The 21,973-nt window shown below is 39.3% G+C and overlaps 1 protein-coding gene across 1 annotated transcript in view; it reads left to right on the top strand.

Annotated features, from left to right (window-relative positions):
• Positions 1–21,973, top strand: part of KDSR (3-ketodihydrosphingosine reductase) — a 1,199,410-nt gene that overhangs the window by 403,619 nt on the left and 773,818 nt on the right. The window contains exon 5 of the mRNA XM_044065256.1: positions 21,637–21,732. Within this exon, the coding sequence (XP_043921191.1) occupies positions 21,637–21,732 (96 nt within the window). The remainder of the gene's footprint in view (positions 1–21,636; positions 21,733–21,973) is intronic.

Genomic DNA, 21,973 nt, shown 5'->3' on the forward strand with positions numbered 1-21,973 from the left:
CGAGTCATCCAACCCGTCCCTCCAGACCAGTCTGGATTAGGTACTTTTTGGTTCTAAAGAAGGCGGGGGACTTTAAGACACATTCTGGATCTCTCCATCTTGAACCTGTCAGTTGCCAAGATGAAATTCTGGATGGTCACCCTTCAATCTATCCTGCCCTTTCTGCAGGAGAGCAATTGGATGTGCTCGATCGGCCTTCAAGATGCGTACTACCATATCAAAATGGACAGGCACTCTGGGCATTTTTTCCGCTTCTGACTGGAAGCCAGTCATTACCAGTTCAGAGTGCTCCCCTTTGGTCTCACCACAGCCCCCAGGGTGTTCACTAAAGTGATGGCAGTGGTAGCGGCTCACCTGTGTCTCCAGGGCATACAAATCTTCCCCGACCTGGACGATTGGTTTCTTTTAGCGCAGCGATTGGGCATTACCATCAGTCTCAACAAGTCATCACTGGCCCCGGTTCAAGTGTTGGATTTCATTGGGGCTCGACTGGACACGATTCAAACCAAAGTCTTTCTTACCTCAGAGATAATACAGTTTTGGAAGCTACATGTTCTTTGCATTATTCAGTGTCAGTCACCGACAGCGGAAATGGTATTAAGAGCATTGGGGTCCATGGTGGCCATGATCAGTCTTTTACCCATGGCGCATTTTCACATGCAGGTTCTTCAGTGGATCCTCGCTGTTCCAATGGTCCATGTTAGAGCTCCCGTTGTCTCACCCCATTCAAGTCTCTTGGGTGTGCAGGGCCTCTCTTCTGTGGTGGATTCATTCTCCAGACCTTGTCCGGGGTCACCCCTTTCTTCCACCTTCCCCCTCGGACATGGTGACTACGGACACCTCCTTGCTGGGGGGGGGGGCATTGCTCAGGAAGGACAGTCTAAGGCTTGTGGTCCCCCTATGAGACCAGATTGCATATCAGTGTCCTGGAGATGAGGGTGGTGGTTCTAGCATTGTAGGCTCTCCATGCCCATCTTCCCCTCCAGGGACAATTGCTATCCAGATGAACAGTTTGTCTGTGGTCTGGTACATAAACAAGCAGGGGGGAACCAGGTCTTACACCATATGTCACAAAGCCATGAGAGTGTGGGAGTGGGAGATCTCCACCGGCCTTTTTCTGGTGGCAATGCACATTCCGCAGAGGTCCAACATTCTAGCGAACAGCCTCAGCAGGTCTATTCTGATGCCTTACGAGTGGTCTCTGAATCATTCAGTAGCCAAACAGATCTTTCTAAAGTGGGGGTCAGCCTTGCTGCTATCTCTTCACCTCTCCTTCCAGTGCAAAATGCAGCGAGTTTTTCACTGTGAACACCCCACCGGGGGAAGCCCCAGAGATGCTCTGATTCATGCTTGGCCCCCCGGTCATGTGTATACTTGTCCCCCCTTCCCTTAATTCCAAAATGCCTTCAGAAAGCTCGCAGGCTGGGAAGCCTAGTTATCCTCATTGCCCCATTCTGGCCTTGCCAAATCTGGTTCCCCTCTCTGTGGTCTCATCTAGTGGGTCCACCATGGACATATTGGATCCAGTTCCAGATCTCATTTCTCATCCTTCAGGAATTCCCATCCAGACCTGGGCAGTCTGAAGCTCACTGCTTGGCTCTTCCAGTTCCCAGGATAGTCAGGACTCCTGGGTTATCTTCACTGGTCAAAAGGATCCTGGTGGTGGCTCATAAGTCCTCCACCAGAAAGGTTTACTCCAGCAAATGGAGACGTTTTTCAATCTGGGCTTCACGGCATGCCTTAGACCTTTTCACTGCCCTGGTTTCTGTGGTTTTAGAGTTTTCAGCAGGGATTTGTCAGCAAGGTGCCAGTGCTTCTACAGTCAAGGTCCAACTAGCAGCAATTTCTACTTTTCATGTAGCTGATAACATGACTTCCTTAGCAACTTCTAAGCTATGCAACGCCTTCTTAAAAGGCACTTTTCTTCTTCGGCCCCCTGGTTAAGGACCCAACGCCGCTGTGGGATCTTGCGTTAGTTCTGCAAGCTCTAGATTTGTCCCTCTTTGAGCCTGCAGCCTCGGTGGGCCTGCAATTCTTGTCCTGGAAGATGGCCTTCTTGGTTGCTATTACTTCTGCCAGGAGGTTTTCGGAGCTTCAAGCATTGTCGGTCAAGCCCCCTTATTTGATATTTCATAAGGACAGGGTATCCTTGCGTACTAATCCATCCTTTCTTCATAAAATAGCTTCCGAGTCCAATATTAATCAGGTGATTAATCTCCTGGTCTTTTTTTCAAATTTCCAAAATAAGGGAGAATACAAATTACATTTGTTGGATGTGCACAGACAGTTACATTTCTACCTGCACAGGACTAAATCTTTTCATAAGTCTGGCCAACTCTTCATGTCCTACTCTAAGCCCTTTTTAGGGAAACCAGTATCAAAGGTTACCATTGCCCATTGGATTTCCCAGTGTATTACATTGGCGTATTCTGCTAGGGATTTATCCCTGCCAGGTCATGTGAAGGCACATTCCACTAGATCTATGGCGACTTCATGGGCTTTTTGATCCAGAGTTTCATTAGTGACATCTGTGCAGCTACTTGGGCTTCATCACATACCTACATCTTGCATTATAAGTTGGACATCATATCCAGGAGCATCCTTTGGCTTCACTGTGCTCCAGAATATCCTTCTATGAGGGCCTTCTATGTGTTTTGTAGCTGAGGACTCTGTCCCACAGGTTGAAGACCAAATGAAGGCCACAACTTCAGATAGAGAAGTTATGTACTCACCATAGTGTTCCATCTGAGTTGTTGCTCTTCATTTGTCTTCAGCCGTCCCTACCTCCTTCCCCCTGCCTTGCATAGACTGTGTGGTGGTCTAGCGAGTAGAGGATGTGGTCACTACCAGGGTGCCTCTTACTCTCCCTTTCTTGCTTATGGAGACATTTAGCATTGGACAAGGTGTTGGGACAGGTGTGGATGCTAGGTTAGGCAGCAAACTCAGTCTGAAGGGAGGAAGGAGACAGGGGCATTATGGGTAGGGGAGGAGCTAGGAGCTTGGATCAGATGCTGGATATGCGGCCGAGTCGGATCCATGCTGGATCCGGTAACCCACAGGTTGAAGACAAATGAAGAGCAACAACTTAGATGGAACTTTATGGTGAGTACATAACTTCTTTTTCTCACTATATTCCAGAATGTCCTTTTATAGTTTTTTACTCTGCTGTTTCATAATAAAAGCACATTTGTCATTTATTTTATTTTTTATATTGAAATGTTTGCTTTTTTCTCCTAACACAGAAAACATTAAATCATTTACTAGTACCGTATTAATATCGATTTGCTTAAATATTCTATTCATATTAATTTCATTATTTCTTACAATCGCTTTCGTATTATAAAAAAAATGTATCAAATATTCTTTATGGAATTCAGTACCATCTAGAACATTGTTCGGGTATTTGCATACTCTAAGACCTTTAGGTACTACTCCCTTGTCTAAACGTTGCTTGAAGTTTCATATTTTAACAAACAATCATGTAGCATTTTAAGATTATATTCATATGTTATTTTGAAATTGGTCTCAGTTTGTTCTTCCTGTGTAAAGGCATAGTTGTTATTGGTTAGCCATTTCTCCCAGTCAGATTCGTTATAAACAACATCTTTTGAAATATTACAGTCACCTGTTGTTCGAGTCTCATTGCGTTGTTCTTTCAGTCTCGCTCCCTTTTGTCTAATAATATTGATTTCCCTTTCATTCTATTTCCTGTGAATGAAACATTTGTGGTAAACTTTCTAATGATTGTGTTAATTCCAAACCCAAATTCATTGTTCTGCCATGGGTTACCATAGTCCACAGTTCCTTTTCAGGTGTATTACAGCTTCCTTGGTTCAACCCCTCCTGGTTGCCAGGCAGTGTGATTCTTTTCCATTGGTCATAAAACTGAAAATATTTTGGGTGAGAATCTTAACCACTTGTGCAAGCTCTCCCATGGCATGTTTGAAATCCAAAATATCTCCATTATTAATCATTGTCACTTGCGAAGCTGAATCGGCCACCTCCAAGTCATCCATAGTAACAAACCACAATCCAGCACCAAAAAGACTATACGTGTCAGGAGTGGTGAACGCAATTCGCCACCAACTAATAACTTCAAAAAAGCATGTTAGAAGTGCAGCAAAACCTTTCAGTTTTTCCCACATAATTAACAGAACATTTTTTTGCATTCTGACAGGTATATCACCCCCTTACTATCACAATTTGTATATGTTTTAACCTGTATGTGTCTATCTGTACTTTGTATATATACACTTTCTTTGTTACTAAAATATGGGCATTGGACACATTTTCCAAATTTATAAGTATCCTTTTTTCTTCCTGAATTTATATTTCTCTGAAATTCATTCTCTAAGTAAAGAAAGTAAGTAAAGTCCTTTCATTCTCCCTTAGCCCAAGGCCATAGTGACTACGGATGCATCCCAGATTGGGGGGGCACTTCCTAACGGAAATGGTCGAAGGCACTTGGTCTCCCGAAGAGGCCAATACACATATCAATGCCCTGGAAATGAGAGCAGTGCTCTTAGCATTGCAGGCCTTCCAAGACACTGTCCGTTTCAAGACAGTTGCGATTCAGACAGACATGTCAGTAGTTTGGTACATCAGCAAACAAGGAGGAACCAGGTCTTACCCCTTGTGTCGGGAAGCCCTCAGAGTGTGGCAGTGAATGATCTCTTCCAGCCACTTTCTGATAGCAGCACACATTCCAGGGAAGTCCAGCATGATAGCAGACAACTTGAGCAGGTCCATCCTACTACCTCACGAGTGCCCTCTCAACATGAAAGTTGCAGAAATTATTTTCTGCTAGTGGGGCCAGCCTTGCTGCAGTCTTTTTGTATTTCCTCTAAACAACAAGTGCAGCAGCTTCTTTGCCCTAACCCACCCCCCCATCAGGGGAAATCATCAAGGTATGCTCTACTGCATGATCCCCCCCCCCGTCTCTTCTATGCCTATCCCCCAGCTCCCCTAATTTCCAAATTTCTATAGAAAACTGCCCAGTTGAACAGCTAAGTCATTCTCGTTGCACCTTACTGGCCTTGGCAGATTTGGCTCCCCTTTCTTTGGCCTATTCTACTTTACCCACCTTGGATTCTAGATCAGCTGACAGGCATGATAGATCTGGATATCTTAAACCTCAAGCTAACAGCATGATTTCTCCACTTCCTTTAATAGCCAGACAACCAATGCTTTAGTCGCCTGTCCATTATATACTTTTATCTTCCCATAAAGCTTCTACAAGAAAACTTTACAAAAGTAAATTGAAACATATTGACCTCTTTTCAGCCCTTATACAAAATGAATTTTTGACAATGATTTTTAATGAAAGAGCTAGCTTCTGAACCATTAGAGTTCATTTAGCCGCAATCTCTAACTTTCATATTGGATTTTAGAATTCTTCAGTGGCTTCATCCAAGCTTTGTTAGGCCTTTTTGAGAGGCACTGTCCTACTGAAACCCCTTATAAAGACCCTTCTTCACCATGGGACTTAAATGTAGTACTGCAAGCCTTAGTTTTTTATCTCCCTTTGAACCAGCAGCAAAATGTGGAATTAAATTCCTGACCTGAAAAACTATCTTTCTAGTAGCCATTACCTCTACTAGAAGAATTTCAGAACTTCAGGCACTGTCTTCTAAGCCTCCCTACTTGATTTTTCATAGGAATAGAGTAACTTACTGTACCAAACCTTCTTTTCTTCTTAAGGTGGTGTCAGAAACTACTATCAACCAGCCCATGAATTTGCCAGTTTTCTTTCCTAAATTTGCAAACAAAGGTGAACATATGTTGCATTTATTAGATGTTCATAGACAATTGGGTTTTTACTTGCATTCAACAAAAGAAATTAGAAAGACAGATCAATTATTTGTGTTCTTTGCAGATTCTAAATTGGGCAAATCAGTTGCAAAGGTAACTTTAGCGAGATGACTGACTGACTGCATATAATCTGTCTACAACAAGTTGGGTCTAACTTTACCAAAACCGTTAACCCATTCAGCTAGGTCCATGGCAACTTCTTCAGTGTTTCTAACTAGGGCTTCCATGGAAGACATACTGCTGAAACCTGGGCCAATCCTCGTACCTTTATTACTCATTACAAACTGGATCTGGTGTTGAGGGGAAGCGCAACCTTTGGCTCAAATGTGCCCAGGAATATCCTGCATAAGAGTCCACCTGGGATTTTAGGTAGCTGGGGACTCTGTCCCAACAGTTGAGGAATTAATGAAAGTTGACATCATCAGATAGAAAAACGTTATGTACTTAGCATAACATTCCGTCTGTGTTGTCCAAATTCATTCTTCCTCAACTTTCCACCCACCAACCCCAAACTTTTTCACAATTGATTTCTGGAAGTAAGCTGATAAGGACCACTGTCCTTCATGTTGAGCTCCAGGTATATGGTGTCTTTTGTCAGGAATATGATATTAGTACTTCCTACTTTATGTAAACCAGCAAACAAGGTATGAGGTATGTTAGAAGTTGGTGCATTATGAGTAAGGGAGGAGCTCTAGAGCTTTTTGGTGACCACAAGCTAAAGTAATGGCTGAATCTGATCCGGACCCAACAGTTGAGGAAGAATGAAAATAGACAATGGAGATGGAACGTTATGGCAAGTACGTAACTTTTTTCCCATTAGGTATCAGACTAGATGACATAAACTAATGTTGAGTGTTTTTCATCAGTCCTAATTTGTCATTTAGGAAGGGTTTTCACTTTTATGGAGGCCATAAACCCTGCCATTTGTGGTAAGCATTCAGGCTGAGTCATGCACACTGCTTTCTTATTTCTCTCAGTGATTATTATGGGTTTCATACGCCTGAAACTCTGAGCTGCACATGGATATTTTCTCACACTAGTATGTTTTTAAAGTCCTAGTGGGAAATAAATGACATACTTTACTCCCCTTTTTAGGAGCCATTTTGTGTTAAAGCACTGTATCAGGCATCAGTAACATATTAGCTCTTGAGGAAAGGCTTCTTTTAGTTTAAAAACATGAGTAATTGAAAAGTAAAACCAGTGTTAGTTCAGTAAAAGTATCATGTCACCTCTGTCTTCCAGTGTTTCCTTTGCACTTGTTACAGAAAAGGCTGCAAAACCGTCTTTAAATCCCCATATATGTTGCACATTATGACCCTCCTTGGCTTTTCAGTTAAACTTTTTACAAAATAGCTACAAACCCTGCACATGTTAAGGGGTTATGTACTTTTTTTTGTTTGATATTTGTGTGTTTGCTGTGCTGACTGTAGGCTAGTGTCATTACTGTCAGACTTGGCTGTTCTAATTGTCAGTCCCAGTTTTATTCCTTCATTTTTTGTGACTTTTTGCAGGGGTCAAAACGTCTCATTAATGTGTCGTCATTGAAGTCTTGTTCTTAATCACTTTGATGGTTGACACTACATCCGCTTTATACTGTATCTATGGTTTCTGATTAAAGAATTTTAAACTGCAGTCTTGTATTCTCAAGTTCTCTCACTAGTGTGTGTCCTCAGTGCTTCTAACCTGGCAGTTTTGCTACCAGTTTTACTACGTACATTTATCAAGAATGTTGCTTCTTCAGACAAAGAATGTTACAAGTGTTAATGTCCATTCCTGTAAAGCATCTTCATAGCAATTGCATGTTCTAAGCACCTCACTGTACTGCTCAAGCTGGATTTATACTTCATGGATCTTTAGGATCACTTATCTTTTGTATCTTGTTCATTGTTTCACTGTCTTACTTTCAGTTAAGGAGAGAGAGCGATGGAGACTGATTTCATTCTGATGCTACATTTCCCAGTTATAGGTACACATGATCCTAATTTCAAAGCCCTGTCTGCTGACTCATGGCTGGTAAGAGATATCAAAAGTGCTGGATGTAAATTATCAAAACCTGAAAAAAATTTAATTGAAAATACTAATCTTAAAGAGCACACAGTACAGCAAAGCACAGAAACGTTCAGTGTTTATGTGAGGATGCAGCAAGCAGCCTTTCCTTAACATAAGAGGACACAATAACGCACGGATACTCACCCACACACACCATATAACTCTCATCCTAAATCTAACCTCATGCAAAAATTTAAAGCTATCTTTAAACAAAGTCAGCAACTCATTACTAACCCTAACTGAAATATCAGTGTTGTCCTTGAGGTCTGTTGTAGTTTTTGACTACTAATGTTGTCACTATTGCCCAGAGATGGAAGTATGTGCCTTTGTAGGGTGGTTTGGCTCTCTTAAGGAGGTTAATAAACAGCAGGTATTTATTTCTTTTTCAAGTAATACTATTGTATAGTAACCATGCTCCATTTTATAGTTGCAGGCAATTCACATTTAAAGGAGGTTCAAGCCTTATCTCTTGGTCTGCACCCTCACGATCAAAAATTCAGGCAAAATTGAGGAGTATGATTGGGTCTCCCATCATAACCAACTTATGTGTTTGAGAAGTGGATGTCAAGAAATTCACCTTAAGAACAAAGCTCAAAAGATTAATTGTGACAGCGATTTCAAGAACGAGTAATTATTTAGTTATAATCAGAGAAGCCTGATCATAATTCTTTGTAGTACATGGAATATTAGCTACCCTGCTGTACTATATTTCTCAAAGAAAAAAATACTGTAGCAGCGCGTACAGGTTTGAAAGTTGTAAGATACCTACTTCTGCAACACAGGCAGCTGCCAGAAGTGGTGTACCTCTGGTTAATCAACAGCTTTAAAAGTTGTTTCATAGGTTCAAAGGTGTATACTAGGCTACCCGACCCCTAATGCCTTTATAATAATAGCCATGCAACCCAAATGTGTCCCACAAGTTAAACATTTTAGATATTTACATGGGGGATGATATTTGGTTATGACATGATTTACTGACTGCTAAGTTTGTCATGGATATAGGTATCAGACCAGAAGTGAATTTTAGATTTCTCATCCAGTGGTCCAAGTTGCATTTAAATGGAGTTAGGGAAGGACTTTGTTTCATATGGATGGGGAGCCTTTTCCAGAGAATAGAAATTCACTGAGATACCTATTTGTCTCTCCAGCATGTCCTATTTATTTTGCAAGCAAAATGTAGGTCTTTCTGATGCTGTTTGTTTTGCAGATGTGCAAAAGGTTCATTAGAGCAGCCTCCAAGGCTGCCTTTTATGCCAGGCATAGATCGCCTCTAAGTAGTTTGGAAGAAACTGAGTACAAAGACAGTACTTTGAGATGAGCCACATATGATATTGTGTTTATGCCCTGTATTCTTTTTGTAAGGTGTTTTTGTGGACATTCCGGCTACTGCATGTGTCTGGTTAAGTACATACCAAAGGAGGCATTATACTCAATGATGGGTCTGATAAGGGCAGAGTATAGTTGTACATTGACTTCCCTGGATCTAAATGCCATACTTCTGCTTAAGTTGAGCAACATAAAAAGATTTCCTTACTACCTTATACACAAATTGCTTGAAGACCAGGTTACTATTTACGTATGTTCCTAGATCCCTGACTAGTGGGTCTGCTCTTAGGTGTATTTTATCAGTGATGTAGTTTACTGGGGTGACTGACTTCCCAGAAGGTACTGTAATGCATTTCTTGACACTGAGTTTAAACTGTGACTTTGGCGCCAGTCATTTGTCTGTGTTAGACCCACTTGTAACATGTATACGTCTTGGAGGGGATTCTTTGACTACTCCCAGTTTGCAGTCATCTGTGAACTTGGGCAGGCAGAGGCCTTTGACATTGGCCTTAACTTCCCAGAACTAGATGCCAGAGAGGAGCAGGTCCAGCATGGAGCCCTGAGGGATTCCACTGGTGCCTTGGCTCTTTGTGGAGGTGGTCTCTCCAATCCTAACTTCCTGGGTCCTGTATGGTAGCCAGTTGGCTATCCAGCACATTATATAGGGGTTTATAAAACACTCAATAGTCCACAAGGGACTATAAAAGACAAATAAAGAAAAAAATAAATAAATAACCGGACCACCAAGGTAATACGCTGTACTTTAATAGTACCAAATAACTGAGCTCTTTCGCTAGAATCAGAGTCTGGTTTCTTCAGAAGCCAGACTCTGATTCTGGTGAAAGCGCTCAGTTATTTGGTCCGCTGTGGTGACCCCTAACGGGGAAAAGCCGAAAGACAAACAAACAAACAAAAGTACAGCGTATTATTTATTATTTATTATTTTTTTCTGTATAGGGGTTTATGCCTAATACTGTAAGTTTAACAATGCTCGAATAGGGTATTATATCATATGCCTTAGCCAGGTCAAGGTAGGCAGTAAGCACTGTTTTAACATCATCCATTGCCTTGGTGACCTTTTGAAAGAAGTCCACCAGGTTCAACAGGCATGACCTTCCTTTGACAAATCTAGACTGGGATGGATCCAGTGTGTCATGGTCTCCTATGCCTTTGTTGATCATTTCCATGGTAATTCTTTCCATGGCTCAGTGTATAAAACCATTCAGACTAATGGACTGCAGTTTCATTTATCTGTTGATGGTCTGCTGTCATGAAGAGAGATTTCCTTTGCAGTCCTCCATTCTTGTGGCATGAAGTCTATTCTGAGACTGTAGTTAAATAGTAACTCCAGTGGCCCAGACAGATCATATCCTAGGCATCCTTGAAGGCTATCAGGACCCATCAAGGCTGTGCTCCTGGCCCTAGCGAATGCAGTCAGGACATACCTTCTCTATAATTGGAGGTGTCTTGCTTGAAGGCATCTCTGGGGGTGGGGGGAGGCTTCTAGAGTCACTGATTTAGATTAATCTAAAAATGCCTCCAGAGAAGGTCTTCCAATTAAGATTTCCCTATCCATTTCTCTTTGACTGTACTCTGATATCAATCCCAGGTAGGAAAGCTAGTCTCTAGTATGCAGTGCAGACATAATCTTGGCCTTATTTCACTTTTTTTTACTTTCCCTCTGTAGTCATTTCTCCTAGTATCTTGGTTGATTTGCCAATTTTCTCCAGTAAATCCCAACCCCCTCTTGTCTATTTTCTGTATCCTTACTTGCAGCCATCCCTGTTGGCAAAATCTCCTTTCTCCATTCTTGTGTTGGCTTAATTCTTTGAATACTTTCTGCTACTTTATGAATACAATATTCTGTATGGTTGTTATTCTCCTTAAGGCTCTGCATCCCAAATTCCATTCTCTCTTCATTTCTTTAACTCTGCCCATGGTTCATCATCATCCTTTTCCAGAGGTCTGTCTAAGTCTAGCCAAGAATTTCACCCATGTTTTTGCTGTCCTTAGGTAACATGGGCACCACAGCTTTCTTTCAAGATGTTGATGCTTTCCCCTTCTTTTAAGATATTGATATGGAAAATTTTCTGGATCTTTATCACTTTCTTCTCTCCAAAATTCCAGAAAAATCTCATCTGTTCCTGGAGACTTGCCTGAAGATTGAAAAGATATTTCCATTTGTACTCTTGCTTGATTTCCACATTTCTCTGTTTTATACAAATTTTTATAAAATTTCCAAAATATCTCTTAAACCTCTACAGGATCTCTAATTATTTTTCTTGTTATAGGATCCCTAAATTTGGCAACAATCCTATAAGGTTTTGTGCTCTGGAGTTATTATCAAAAAATTATTTCTTAACAGCAATCTTTCTATTTTAAATTAATGCATGTCATTCAGATGCTCTCTTATTTTTTGTTTACCACTCTGCATTTGCTCCTCCTCTAGGTCTGTGAGATTCCCCTTATTCTACAATACTTTAACCTTTGTTAGTCCATGTAATTAATTGTTATTTCTTAACCAAATCTTTCACTTTTATTTCCACCATTTTTAAACTCCATTTTCATTTTATCCCACTCACTAGCTATAACTTCGGAAAATATTTATATCTTCCCCAATAACTCTTGAATAATTTCCACCACCCATTCCTTAAATTAATCTCTTTTTAACAGTCAGGTTTGAAAGCACCAATGTGTTATTTCTACTTCATCACCCTGCATTTTTATCTTAATTTTTACTGGTGCACTATTTGAAATATTTATTGGATGTGTGTCAAAGCTTTCAGTAAAATTCAGATGTTTCTGTGAAATAAAATTTCTGTCTAGTCTAGCCCAGTTATTGTACCTTCTACTGTCTAATATGTAAATTCTGTTTGAGTTTCTGCTACTGAGTTCACATCTTCCTTGTGAAATATTTTCATATTTTTTTTCAGAAATCTATCCTCTTTTGTTGTATTTTCTTTTGTAGGTCCCCTGATACGTCGTCACTGTTGCAAATCAAGTTCCAAGATTCAGTCCCCACCTATAAGCAGTACTCCCTTCTGAAAGCTGATTATTTCTCAAAAAAGTTTAATTAAGCTCCATATTATCAGTGTTTGGTGGAATTTAAAAACATACTAGTGTAATTATCCTCCTTCTCCTCCCTTGCTCCCACAAATCTAGCATTATTGTCTCCCCCCCCCCTGTATCACTATTGGAGCCTGTCTAATAATTAGTATAATTACCCCCCTTTTTCAACATGCCGCGTTGGTGCAGCAGTAGCGTTGTTGCCTCACAGCAAGAGGTTCTCCCGTTCAATTCTCAGTTGGAGTGTGGGGAGTGCTTTCTGTGTGGAGTCTGCATGTCCTCTCCACGGTTGGGTGGCGTTCGAAAGACATGTGTAAATGGGCGTGCCTTCGCTGAAGGTTGGATGTTGAGCTGGCAACTTGGCGTTCGTGAAAATTTACTGCCAATCATTAGCGGACCGGAATTCCGCTGTGGCGACCCCTAACCGGGAAAGACAAACAACAACAACCCCTCTTTTTCATTGTCCTTGATATTCTGCTGAATATCCATCCTTAAATCACTTCTTTGTCAAATTCACATGATTATTTCTTTAAAATGTGTCTGCTGCAGTATTGCTATTTGCACTCTGCATTTCTTAATTCAGTACTCTTTCTTTTTTATCTGTATCTACTTGGAAGACCAATTATGTTCCAAGTAATATGGATAGCTTAGCCATTATGATAAAAATCTTTTGGTCCCACCTGTTATACACGTCATTTTTTGAATGTGTGTCTTCAACTTTTGTGTTACATGCACATACAGACATTTGGCAGGATGATCTTTTACACAGTTGTTTCTTCTCATCTCCATTTGAACCTAGGTCATATTTTTTTCAGATATTTGATTTAATGAAACTCTCAAACAAAAAAAATGCATTTTCAAAACACTCCATCCTCTGTTAACTTTGAACAAAAATGCAAAGCTATACACATCTTCAAAAATGAAGTTTAAGCCTCCAGGTAGGAACAGGTGCACTCACAGGTGTTACCTATCCTAAAATTAAGATTACTCATGGTCAAGTCCATGCTACAGCCTGTATTCCAAATTACGTTGATTATTGTCTGTTCTTAACTCTATTTCCCTCCCATATGTGGAAAACAGCTTGTATGCTTTCAGAAAACATTAACTTTTAGCCCTAAGAAAAAGTGCCCTGTCCATCCTTAAATAAAACTTAATTGTACACTGCTCTATTAAAAGCATTAAATTACTAAGGCTGCTATCTCTTATTCAATTTCCATAATTTCAAACTTTATTTTTCACTAAACTGCTTGTACCTTTGAATTTTGCATTTCCCTCAGCACAGAGTGCTCAGAATTCTCAAGACTACCTGCAGTCAGCTCGTCTTCGTGGAAAAGTGCTTAGGAATGAGTCTTATAAATTTCACTCATCTGTATCAGAATGTACAGCTGCCTTCAGCTACAGACATTTTGACTTCCACTGAGCTTTTGCAAATGGAAAAACACAAGTTAATGTCTTTGCAGATGTAAGAGCTAGTGGGAAGGTACCCAGGAAGAATGGAGGTTACAGCAGAGCAGGCAGTGGGTTTATGTGTAATGTTGTGGGCTGTTGAGTTGTATGAAGGAGAGATGTTGTGGTAGCTGTAGCCATCTTATTGATCATAGAGAAGTGCATTGGTAAGTAGATTAGGGAGAGAATGTGGCAAATTTTACAATTTTATTGTAGCAAGCTTCAAGTTTAGATAACGGAGACCTGGAGATTGGTAAGGATATTTTCACCATATAGTAGGGAAGGTAATAGTATGTGTTGGCAAGAGAGATTTTGGTAAATTGGTTAAGAAAAGGAGAGTCTTAGAGCATGCCTAATTTCTGGTGTTTCTTTTTCTTTTTTTTTTAATGTTACTTTAGATATGGAGATCAAATTTTAAGTTTTCATTGATTATTGCGATTAGCAGCTTAGTGTATGGGACTGCTTCAATTAGAGTGTTATTTAAGGAAGGAATTTTGAAATGTGGTTTATTTACTATTTGCCCTTTTAGGAGAAAAAGTATGAGTTGTTTTATTGGGGTTAAGTAGCAATTGGGAGTTGTCTAACCAGAGTTCACTAGATGAAAAGGCTTCTTGGGTCATGGGTTGCAGGTCAGTTAGGTTATTTGATGAGCTAATAATATAGTTGAGTCATCAGCATATTGGATTAATATGGATTTCTTGGCAGATAAATGAAGATTATTTATGAAGATGTTGAACAGAAGGGGCCCAAGGACGGATTCTTGGGGATCCCCTGTGTTGTTTGGTAGGAAGGGAGAAAGAGAGCCATGCCACCTAACTGACTCTTGTCTGTCTGTGAGAAAACTTTTGAACCATGCAAGGGAGGATGATGCGAGATCAAGAGAGGAAAGTTTGTATAATAGCTTAGTGTGTGAGACCATATCAAATGCCTTAGAGAGGTCTAGAAGTAGTGCAGAGACAAGTTGACCCAGTCTCTAGCATAATTTATGGTATCCATGAAGGAAAAGAGTGCGGTTGATGTGCTGTGATGTGGTCTGAAGCCATGCTATGTTGGGGACAATTGTGCGTTATGGACAAAATAATTAATTAGTTATATATGGATACATTTTTCAAGTATTTTGGACAAAGGTGATAGGATGGCAATGGGGTGGTAGTGAGATCATAGGAGTTGCCTCCTTTGTGTAGTGAGATAACGTATGACTTTTTCCAGATGCATGGGGCATATCAACAGATGCATCACTGAATCATAAGAATACTTAGTGAGTAACCTATGGCCTCAGCAGCAAGCTTGAAATATTCTGCAGGGAGGTTATCTGCAGAGGGTGAACTGGATTTGAGCTTTACTAAAAGTTTCCTTATGAAGTTGGTGGAGACTGGGTGGAGTGTAAAGGTTAAAGCAGGAGTAGTAGGACATGAAGTGAAGGTAATATTTATTATACTTGTTATAGAAGTATTTGAAGCAGGGAACCGATTAAAAGTAGGTAGAGCATGGGTATTGTTTGACACATGGTTGGAGAATACTGTTGATGAAGTGACAGTGTATGGCAGTTTAATTTACCAGGGTAAAACCTATTATTTTGTTTTGTGCCTGGTTTGAGAAATGAGTTGATTGATGACCAGAATTTTTGGGGGTTACGTGAGGTTTTAGTTTGCTGGTTGGTATAGCATTTCTTTTTGCCAGCGATGATGAGATTTTTGACTTTGTTTCTGAGTTATTTATAATATAGTAATTTGTCAGGTTGTTTTTTACTTTTGCCATTCATTCCATGCTTTGTTTCTTAATGACATTAATTGTTTGGTGGCACATGATAGCCATTGGGCATGCTGGTTTTGATTATTTTAGTCCGAGTGAGAGATAAGCTATTCAGAATGGTTAGGAATTTGGTATTAGTGATTTACAGCTTCATTGAGTGGAAAAGTTTTTAGGGTTGACCAATTGGTGGATTTTAATACGTTCAGAAAGGTCTGTGTATTGAAGTTTGTTAGGTTACGGGTAGTCTTGTATAAGTGTGTACTAGGAGTATGTTTTGATATTCTTATGGTATAGGATGGCAGGTGATCACTAAGAGTGTTAGGAAGGGTACGTGTTTCTGTATACTTGGATTGGATACTAAAATCCACTCTAAGGTTGATCCTTGTGTGCTGTTTTTATCATACTTTGTAGGGGATGCTACTAGTTGAGGGAAGTTGTGATAGTTTAAGGAGGCAGTGGGAGAGGTAGATGTGAGAACTAGCCAATTTATGCTAACATCGTCAGGAATGATTGTTTCATAAGACATGTTTGTAGAAATCCAAGGTAGGAATGTTTTGAGCTGGGGGGATGTAAATGACTACTGTACACAGGTTACTTGAATCATTTATTTTTAGGACAGTTATGAGTAGTTCAACATTATCAAATTTAGGTATGTGGCCAGAGTTATTAGTAACAGTGGAGAGACTATTGTAAAATAAGGCAATTCCACCTGCTTTTTTATGCAATCTGTCTAGTCTGATTAAATTATATCCTGGGGGAGGGGAGTATTTCATCATCTTTTTTGTTAGGTTTAAGCCAGGTTTCTGTGGCAGCTAGGAAGTCATGTGTATTTAATGCAACCCAAGCATAGAAGTCTGAGATTTTGTTGCAAATGCTTAAAAAATTGAGGGTAATGAATTTCAGATTTTTGCTGTGTGATGTGTTTGTTGGGTTAGGGGAAGGTAAGGGGTAGAGGATGGACCTAGATTGGGGCTGAACATCACCAGAGAGGGAGATGAATGAAATGTAGTTGGACAATCGTTTGAGTACTACAGGGCATTTAATTATATACTAATGAGGCTTAGTGACTTTCAAGTTATATTGTGAAAGTTTCATTTTTGGAGAGGTAAATATATAAGTTTGAAGCAGACTACATGATATGTTAGAGAGACTTTTTGTGTTGTGACGAATGGCTGTGGATGCTTTGGAAGTGATATGGGAACTGATATTGGATGTGTGGTAGCTTGTTTGTAGAAGTAGGAAAAGAAAAACTAAAGAAAGGGCGATTGCGAGTTAGTGTTGGGGAGGCATTGTGTTTGCTTAGAATGGGTATAATAAGGATTTTGAAAAATGTTGTGATTAGAGAAGGTAATATACAAGGAGGTGGATGTAGCTAAGGATAAAAGTGGATTTGAATGTTTTAATTGGTTTGTTTGTTTAGTGGGAGGAGCTTGTGAGGTGTAAGTCGTATGCAGGAGCTGAACACAGGGGTCCAAGTAAATAAGTAAAGCCTGTTCGCTTTTACTCAAGGTCTGTTGCAGCAGTTTGTTCAGGGTGGTGGAAGCAAGTCCTTACCTAAGGGAAATGAGAGAGAGCTAGCATGAATGGATAAATTAAGGTGCTCAAATAGAGAAGTAAAAGTAACCAGGAAGTGTAGCAGAAGTTATAGGAGAGCACAGAAGAGCCAACAACAAGCCTAATAGCTTTCGGCCAGGGAAGAGAGGAAATGTAGAGAATAGAGTCAGTTACGATAGTGAAAAAGTAGCAGATGTGGATGAGAGACAGTAGTAATATCAGCTGAATACAGCAGCAGTTATAATTTGAGCAATATAATGCAAAACTGGGTAGTATGACAGCAAATTCAGCTAAAAGCAGAATGCAGAATCATAACATAGAATGTCTAGCAATAGTAAAATTTATCAGGATTAGAGAGCACAGTCGAAATCAAAATATGAGCAGTCTAAAGATGATACCATTGCAAAATATATTGGAAAAACAATAGGCTCTATGTACAAATAGGCTCACAAGTGTAACAGTACATTGCAGATCAAGACGTCGTTGCAGTTTATAACACATTCCTTAGGTTAAAAAAGGCTTTAAAAGAAGAGAACTGATCATCCAGCTTTAGGAACATAAGTTATTTAGAAACTTGAATTTACATTAAAAAACAGTGAAATAGTACCTCAGTTAGCTTGCACACATCACCACGGATATAGGCGACGCGTTTTAGCATAAACTGAAAGTAAAAGATGGACCAAGAGACCAGAAGGGAGTTTTAAATGTTGCAATGTATTATGGGACATGCAGGAGAATATGAACTATGTAAGTCGTTTTTACTTTTAAAGTTCGGGTCTTTGACAATGCAGATGAAACCCAGTTGCAAATGCATGAGCGTCAAGAAAAAAAATCAGTAAGGAAAAGCTAAGTTTTGGTTTAATAGTAACTACTATAACTGCTAAACAATTGAGTGGGAAAATTGCAGGTATGGATTAGGTAAACTGCAGGAAGGATACCACAATAAGAAAAGGGGTTATTAGGAGTAATTAAGAGAGGAGACCAGGGAGTACAACTGAGAATAAGGTGAGCTAAGGGAAAAAAAATAATTAACTAGAAAATAGAACAGCGGGGGAGAAATTTATTCTGAAAATTAATAGGAAGAGAAGAGAAAAATGAAAAGCAGTAAGGAGTAGTGAGTGTATCCCGGTGATGTGCTGGAGAGCAGCTTAGAAGTATTAAGTAAAATGGATTATACAGTAATTGCAAGACACACAGCAGTAAGTCGCAGGCAGAAATGGAACATAGAGGTCCAAGCGAATAGGTGAAGCATGTTTGTTTTGGTCAAGGGTCTGTTGCAGCAGTTGGTTCAAGGTGGTGGAAGCAAGTCCTTACAGAAGTAAGTCGCAGGCAGGAGCTCAACACAGGGGTCTGAGTGAATAGGTGAAGCCTGTTTGCTTTTGGTCATGGTCTGTTGCAGCAGTTGGTTCAAGGTTGTGGAAGCAAGTCCTTACCTCGTTTAGCTCGCACACATCACAGCGGGCATAGGGGAGGTGTTCTAGCATAAACTGAAAGTAAAAGAAGAGCATTCTTCTCTTGTTATACTGTAAAGTCTATATTTCTTACAACTAAAAAAGAGCTTGTTTACTTTAATATTTTTAACACGTAACATTCTCCAAAAATACTCCCCCATGTTTAAAATACCCTTGACTACACACTACACAAATTTGCTTTACTGTAAATAACATGCAGTATATATCATGAACTGTTTTATACAAATGCTGATAAGAACAGGTATTTTATTTGCAGTTACCTTCCCCCATCTTAGTGTCCTTCTAAATATTAATGACAAACTGGGTTATATGCTTTGCAGTACACCAACAAGTTTAACAAAGTCAGCAACAGTCCAGTCTTTTTCATCCACTTTTTTTTGCAAAGGCATATTTCACAGATGTGATTGGTGCTTTGCAGTCTCCCATTTATTCACTAATTTCAGTGTTGCTGGTTTTTGTCCTATTCATTTTCATCTCCTATTACCAGAATCTGGATCAAGTCGAAAGTACTCATGATTCTTCTAGTCAACTCCTCTGCTTTTTTTCTGTCTCTGAAGCATTTTCATTTGGAACATTACAAAATGTTTCACTGGCAAAGTCTCTGTTAACTTTATCTCATTAGAATGAGAGGCATAGTCGCTTGCTGGCTCACTTTTTGTTGGATAAACTTTATTTCTTCCTTAGCCTGTTCTACATAAAAAATATGTGATCCTCTAGAAAAAAAATATTCTGAGGACAGCTGGGTATAGCAGCTTGAATCTCAGACCTGCCTCTTGATATTCCCTGTCTGCTGGTATAAAATTGTTTCTGTTCTGTTTGGTATATAGTGAATAATTATTTTCTACAAAATAATACCACTATATCCAGTTTCTAATACGTAGCTCTCATGCCACAGTTTTGTCAGGATGAACTCTTTCTGCTGGTATGATTACATCTTTATTAATATAGGTCATTGCTGCTTTCTCAAGGTCAGGTTTGGACAAACACTCAGTGTGTCCTTTCAGTTAACAAAACCTGCTGTGGAATACCAGTCCAGTTGCTTATATGAGCTTTCATAAAATTAATACAGTATGTTCCTTCTATTTTCTGTGGTACAAACAGAAAACCAGTCTTTCTTTGCATGCTGTCTTGTTTTTTGAAACAGCTCTTCTTGAGAAACATCAGCCTTTTCTTCATTTAAAGCTCTGATTTTTAGTTTTATCTGTTCATCTGAACAGCTAATTAAAGTTTCATCTATTTTTTACAGACTTTTGTTATTTCAGTTGATATATTCCTGCAGTGTTTTATTTATTTTAATCATCTCTGAGTACATTTGATTTATTTTTCCTCTAAATTACTGAAAATCATCACTTGAACCAAAGCTGAAGCTTGAACTGCTTTTTTTTTCTGAACAGCTGCAGAATCCTTCCCAGACAATGTTTTCCTTCAACTTTTCTGGTTGATTTTCTTTCAGGATTTCCAAATTTCTTCTTTGATGGCATCCTGGAGATGTACTAAATAGCCATTAACTGAATTTTACCCCAAAAAAGTGGCACTCCTTTTTCTCAGTTTCTGTTTTCACACTGTGAGAGCTGAATTTTAGCTGTTGATCAATATACAACCATCTTGGAGAGTCCTAAGATAAACTGATTTGAAGGGATTCTTTTCATATACACAAGTAAAGCAGAAAGTTATAAATCAAAATGGAAAGGTATAATAAAACAAGGGAATAGTTAAAGAAGTAACGAGAGAGTAAGATTTAGGATACAGGTCATTAAGGAGAATAACAACCACCATGTATATTTGTAAAGTAGCCAAAAGTATTCCAAGAACTAAGCCAACAGTGGAATGGAGAAAGCAAATTTTACCAATAGGAACGACTGCAAGTAGGGGTATAGGAAATATGCTGGAGGGGAATAGAATTTACGGGAGGAAATTAGCAATGGAGCCAAGGTATTGGGAGCAAATAACTGGAAGGGGAAATGTAGAGTAGGATGAGGCCAAGCAGAAACTTGAAGTACATGTTAGAAACTGCCTTCCCCATCATGGACTGAAACAGAGTATAGGCAAAGAAAATGAGCTAGGGAGTGCTAAGTGAAAGATTCACTCTACTAGAATTTTTAATTGAATCTTGAACAGAAGGTGCCATTAAAAATTAATAGGGCATATAAAATGCTACATGGTCATTATAATAGTCCATCATAACTGTAAGAAGCAATTAGAGCACACTTGTGTACAGCAGCACAAAGTGTATTACAACTTTCAAAGCTGTCAGAGGTTTCAGTCACTTTTCTTTGATGGTTACTGTGTGTGCTGCAGTGCAAGATTAAAGCATTACTAGCTCTAACAGTTGTATAACAGATGGTATACACTTTTTCCAATATTAGAATATTGTATTTTGCCAGCTTCAGAGAGTCAGAGTGCATTTACCACTGATCCATGTGCTACATGAATTGTACACAACTTGCATGGTTCAGTGTCATATAATAGTCTTGTGGAAAGAAGTGAGTATTGATAAATTGGGCAATAGATTAGTACTTAGCAGTAAAAGATGAGCTCTTTAGCTGACAACACGGGTTTGTGCATGAGGTTAGGAGGAGGAATTGTAAGATGGTGAAAGGAAATTGAAATTGACAAGTAGGTAGATTTATGCCTTGTAAACTGAAGAAATTGTTTGCATAGGTGCTTGAGGGCAGGCTAGCAAAACAGCCAGTTACTCAGCTGTAAGTAGTCCTTCAGAATTTGGGCGAGAAAGCAGATATTAGTGTGAATTATAGCAACTAATAGTAATGTGAATGGTCCACCTGCCTTCTTAAAATTTTGAAATGCAGTTTTGTTCTTGCTAAGTCTGTGATGAAATGTATAATAAATGTAACCTATTTTGTAAGTTTTGTCTTTCTTTATTATGTCTTAGTTTAAATCATAGTGTGGTGCGGTTTTTGGACTTTGATATTTCCTGAAGGTTTATGTTAGAGGACAGACCAAAGACAAATGTTTATTCCTTTTGCTTATCTTGTTTTAGATGTAGTGCTTCTATGTGTTAACCACTACAAGTAGTGTGGACAAGTGCACATATTTTCAAGATAAATCAATGATTTTAAGCTTTCCCTCTCAGGTTGTTATGAATTTGCACTGTGTCCTTTTTGATTAGGAGTAAAGTATTATGTTATTTGTCCTATAGGCTCAAGAAAAGCTTGGTCCTGTTGACATGCTTATAAACTGTGCTGGGACATCATTAGCAGCAAGGTTTGAAGAGATCGAAGTAGAGAATTTCAGAGTAAGTAGTATGCACTTAGCATTTGATGGCAGAACTTCATTGCTGATATCTCTATAGAGCCATATTGCATGTCATTAAGAACAAATATTGGCTGGACAGTAAGTGTTTATGTAAGTATGTTAATATGTGCATACATCATAAGGAGCAGGAAATATGCTTTTTTGGAATATCTCAGAGCTGGATTCCAATCTTTGGCTATGCATTTTCATCAGGACATCCCAGTGGGCATGCTGTTGCTGAT

Source organism: Protopterus annectens, chromosome 3.part0 (assembly GCF_019279795.1).
Source record: "Protopterus annectens isolate FY-2018-M chromosome 3.part0, PAN1.0, whole genome shotgun sequence".
Lineage (NCBI taxonomy): Eukaryota > Metazoa > Chordata > Ceratodontiformes > Protopteridae > Protopterus > Protopterus annectens.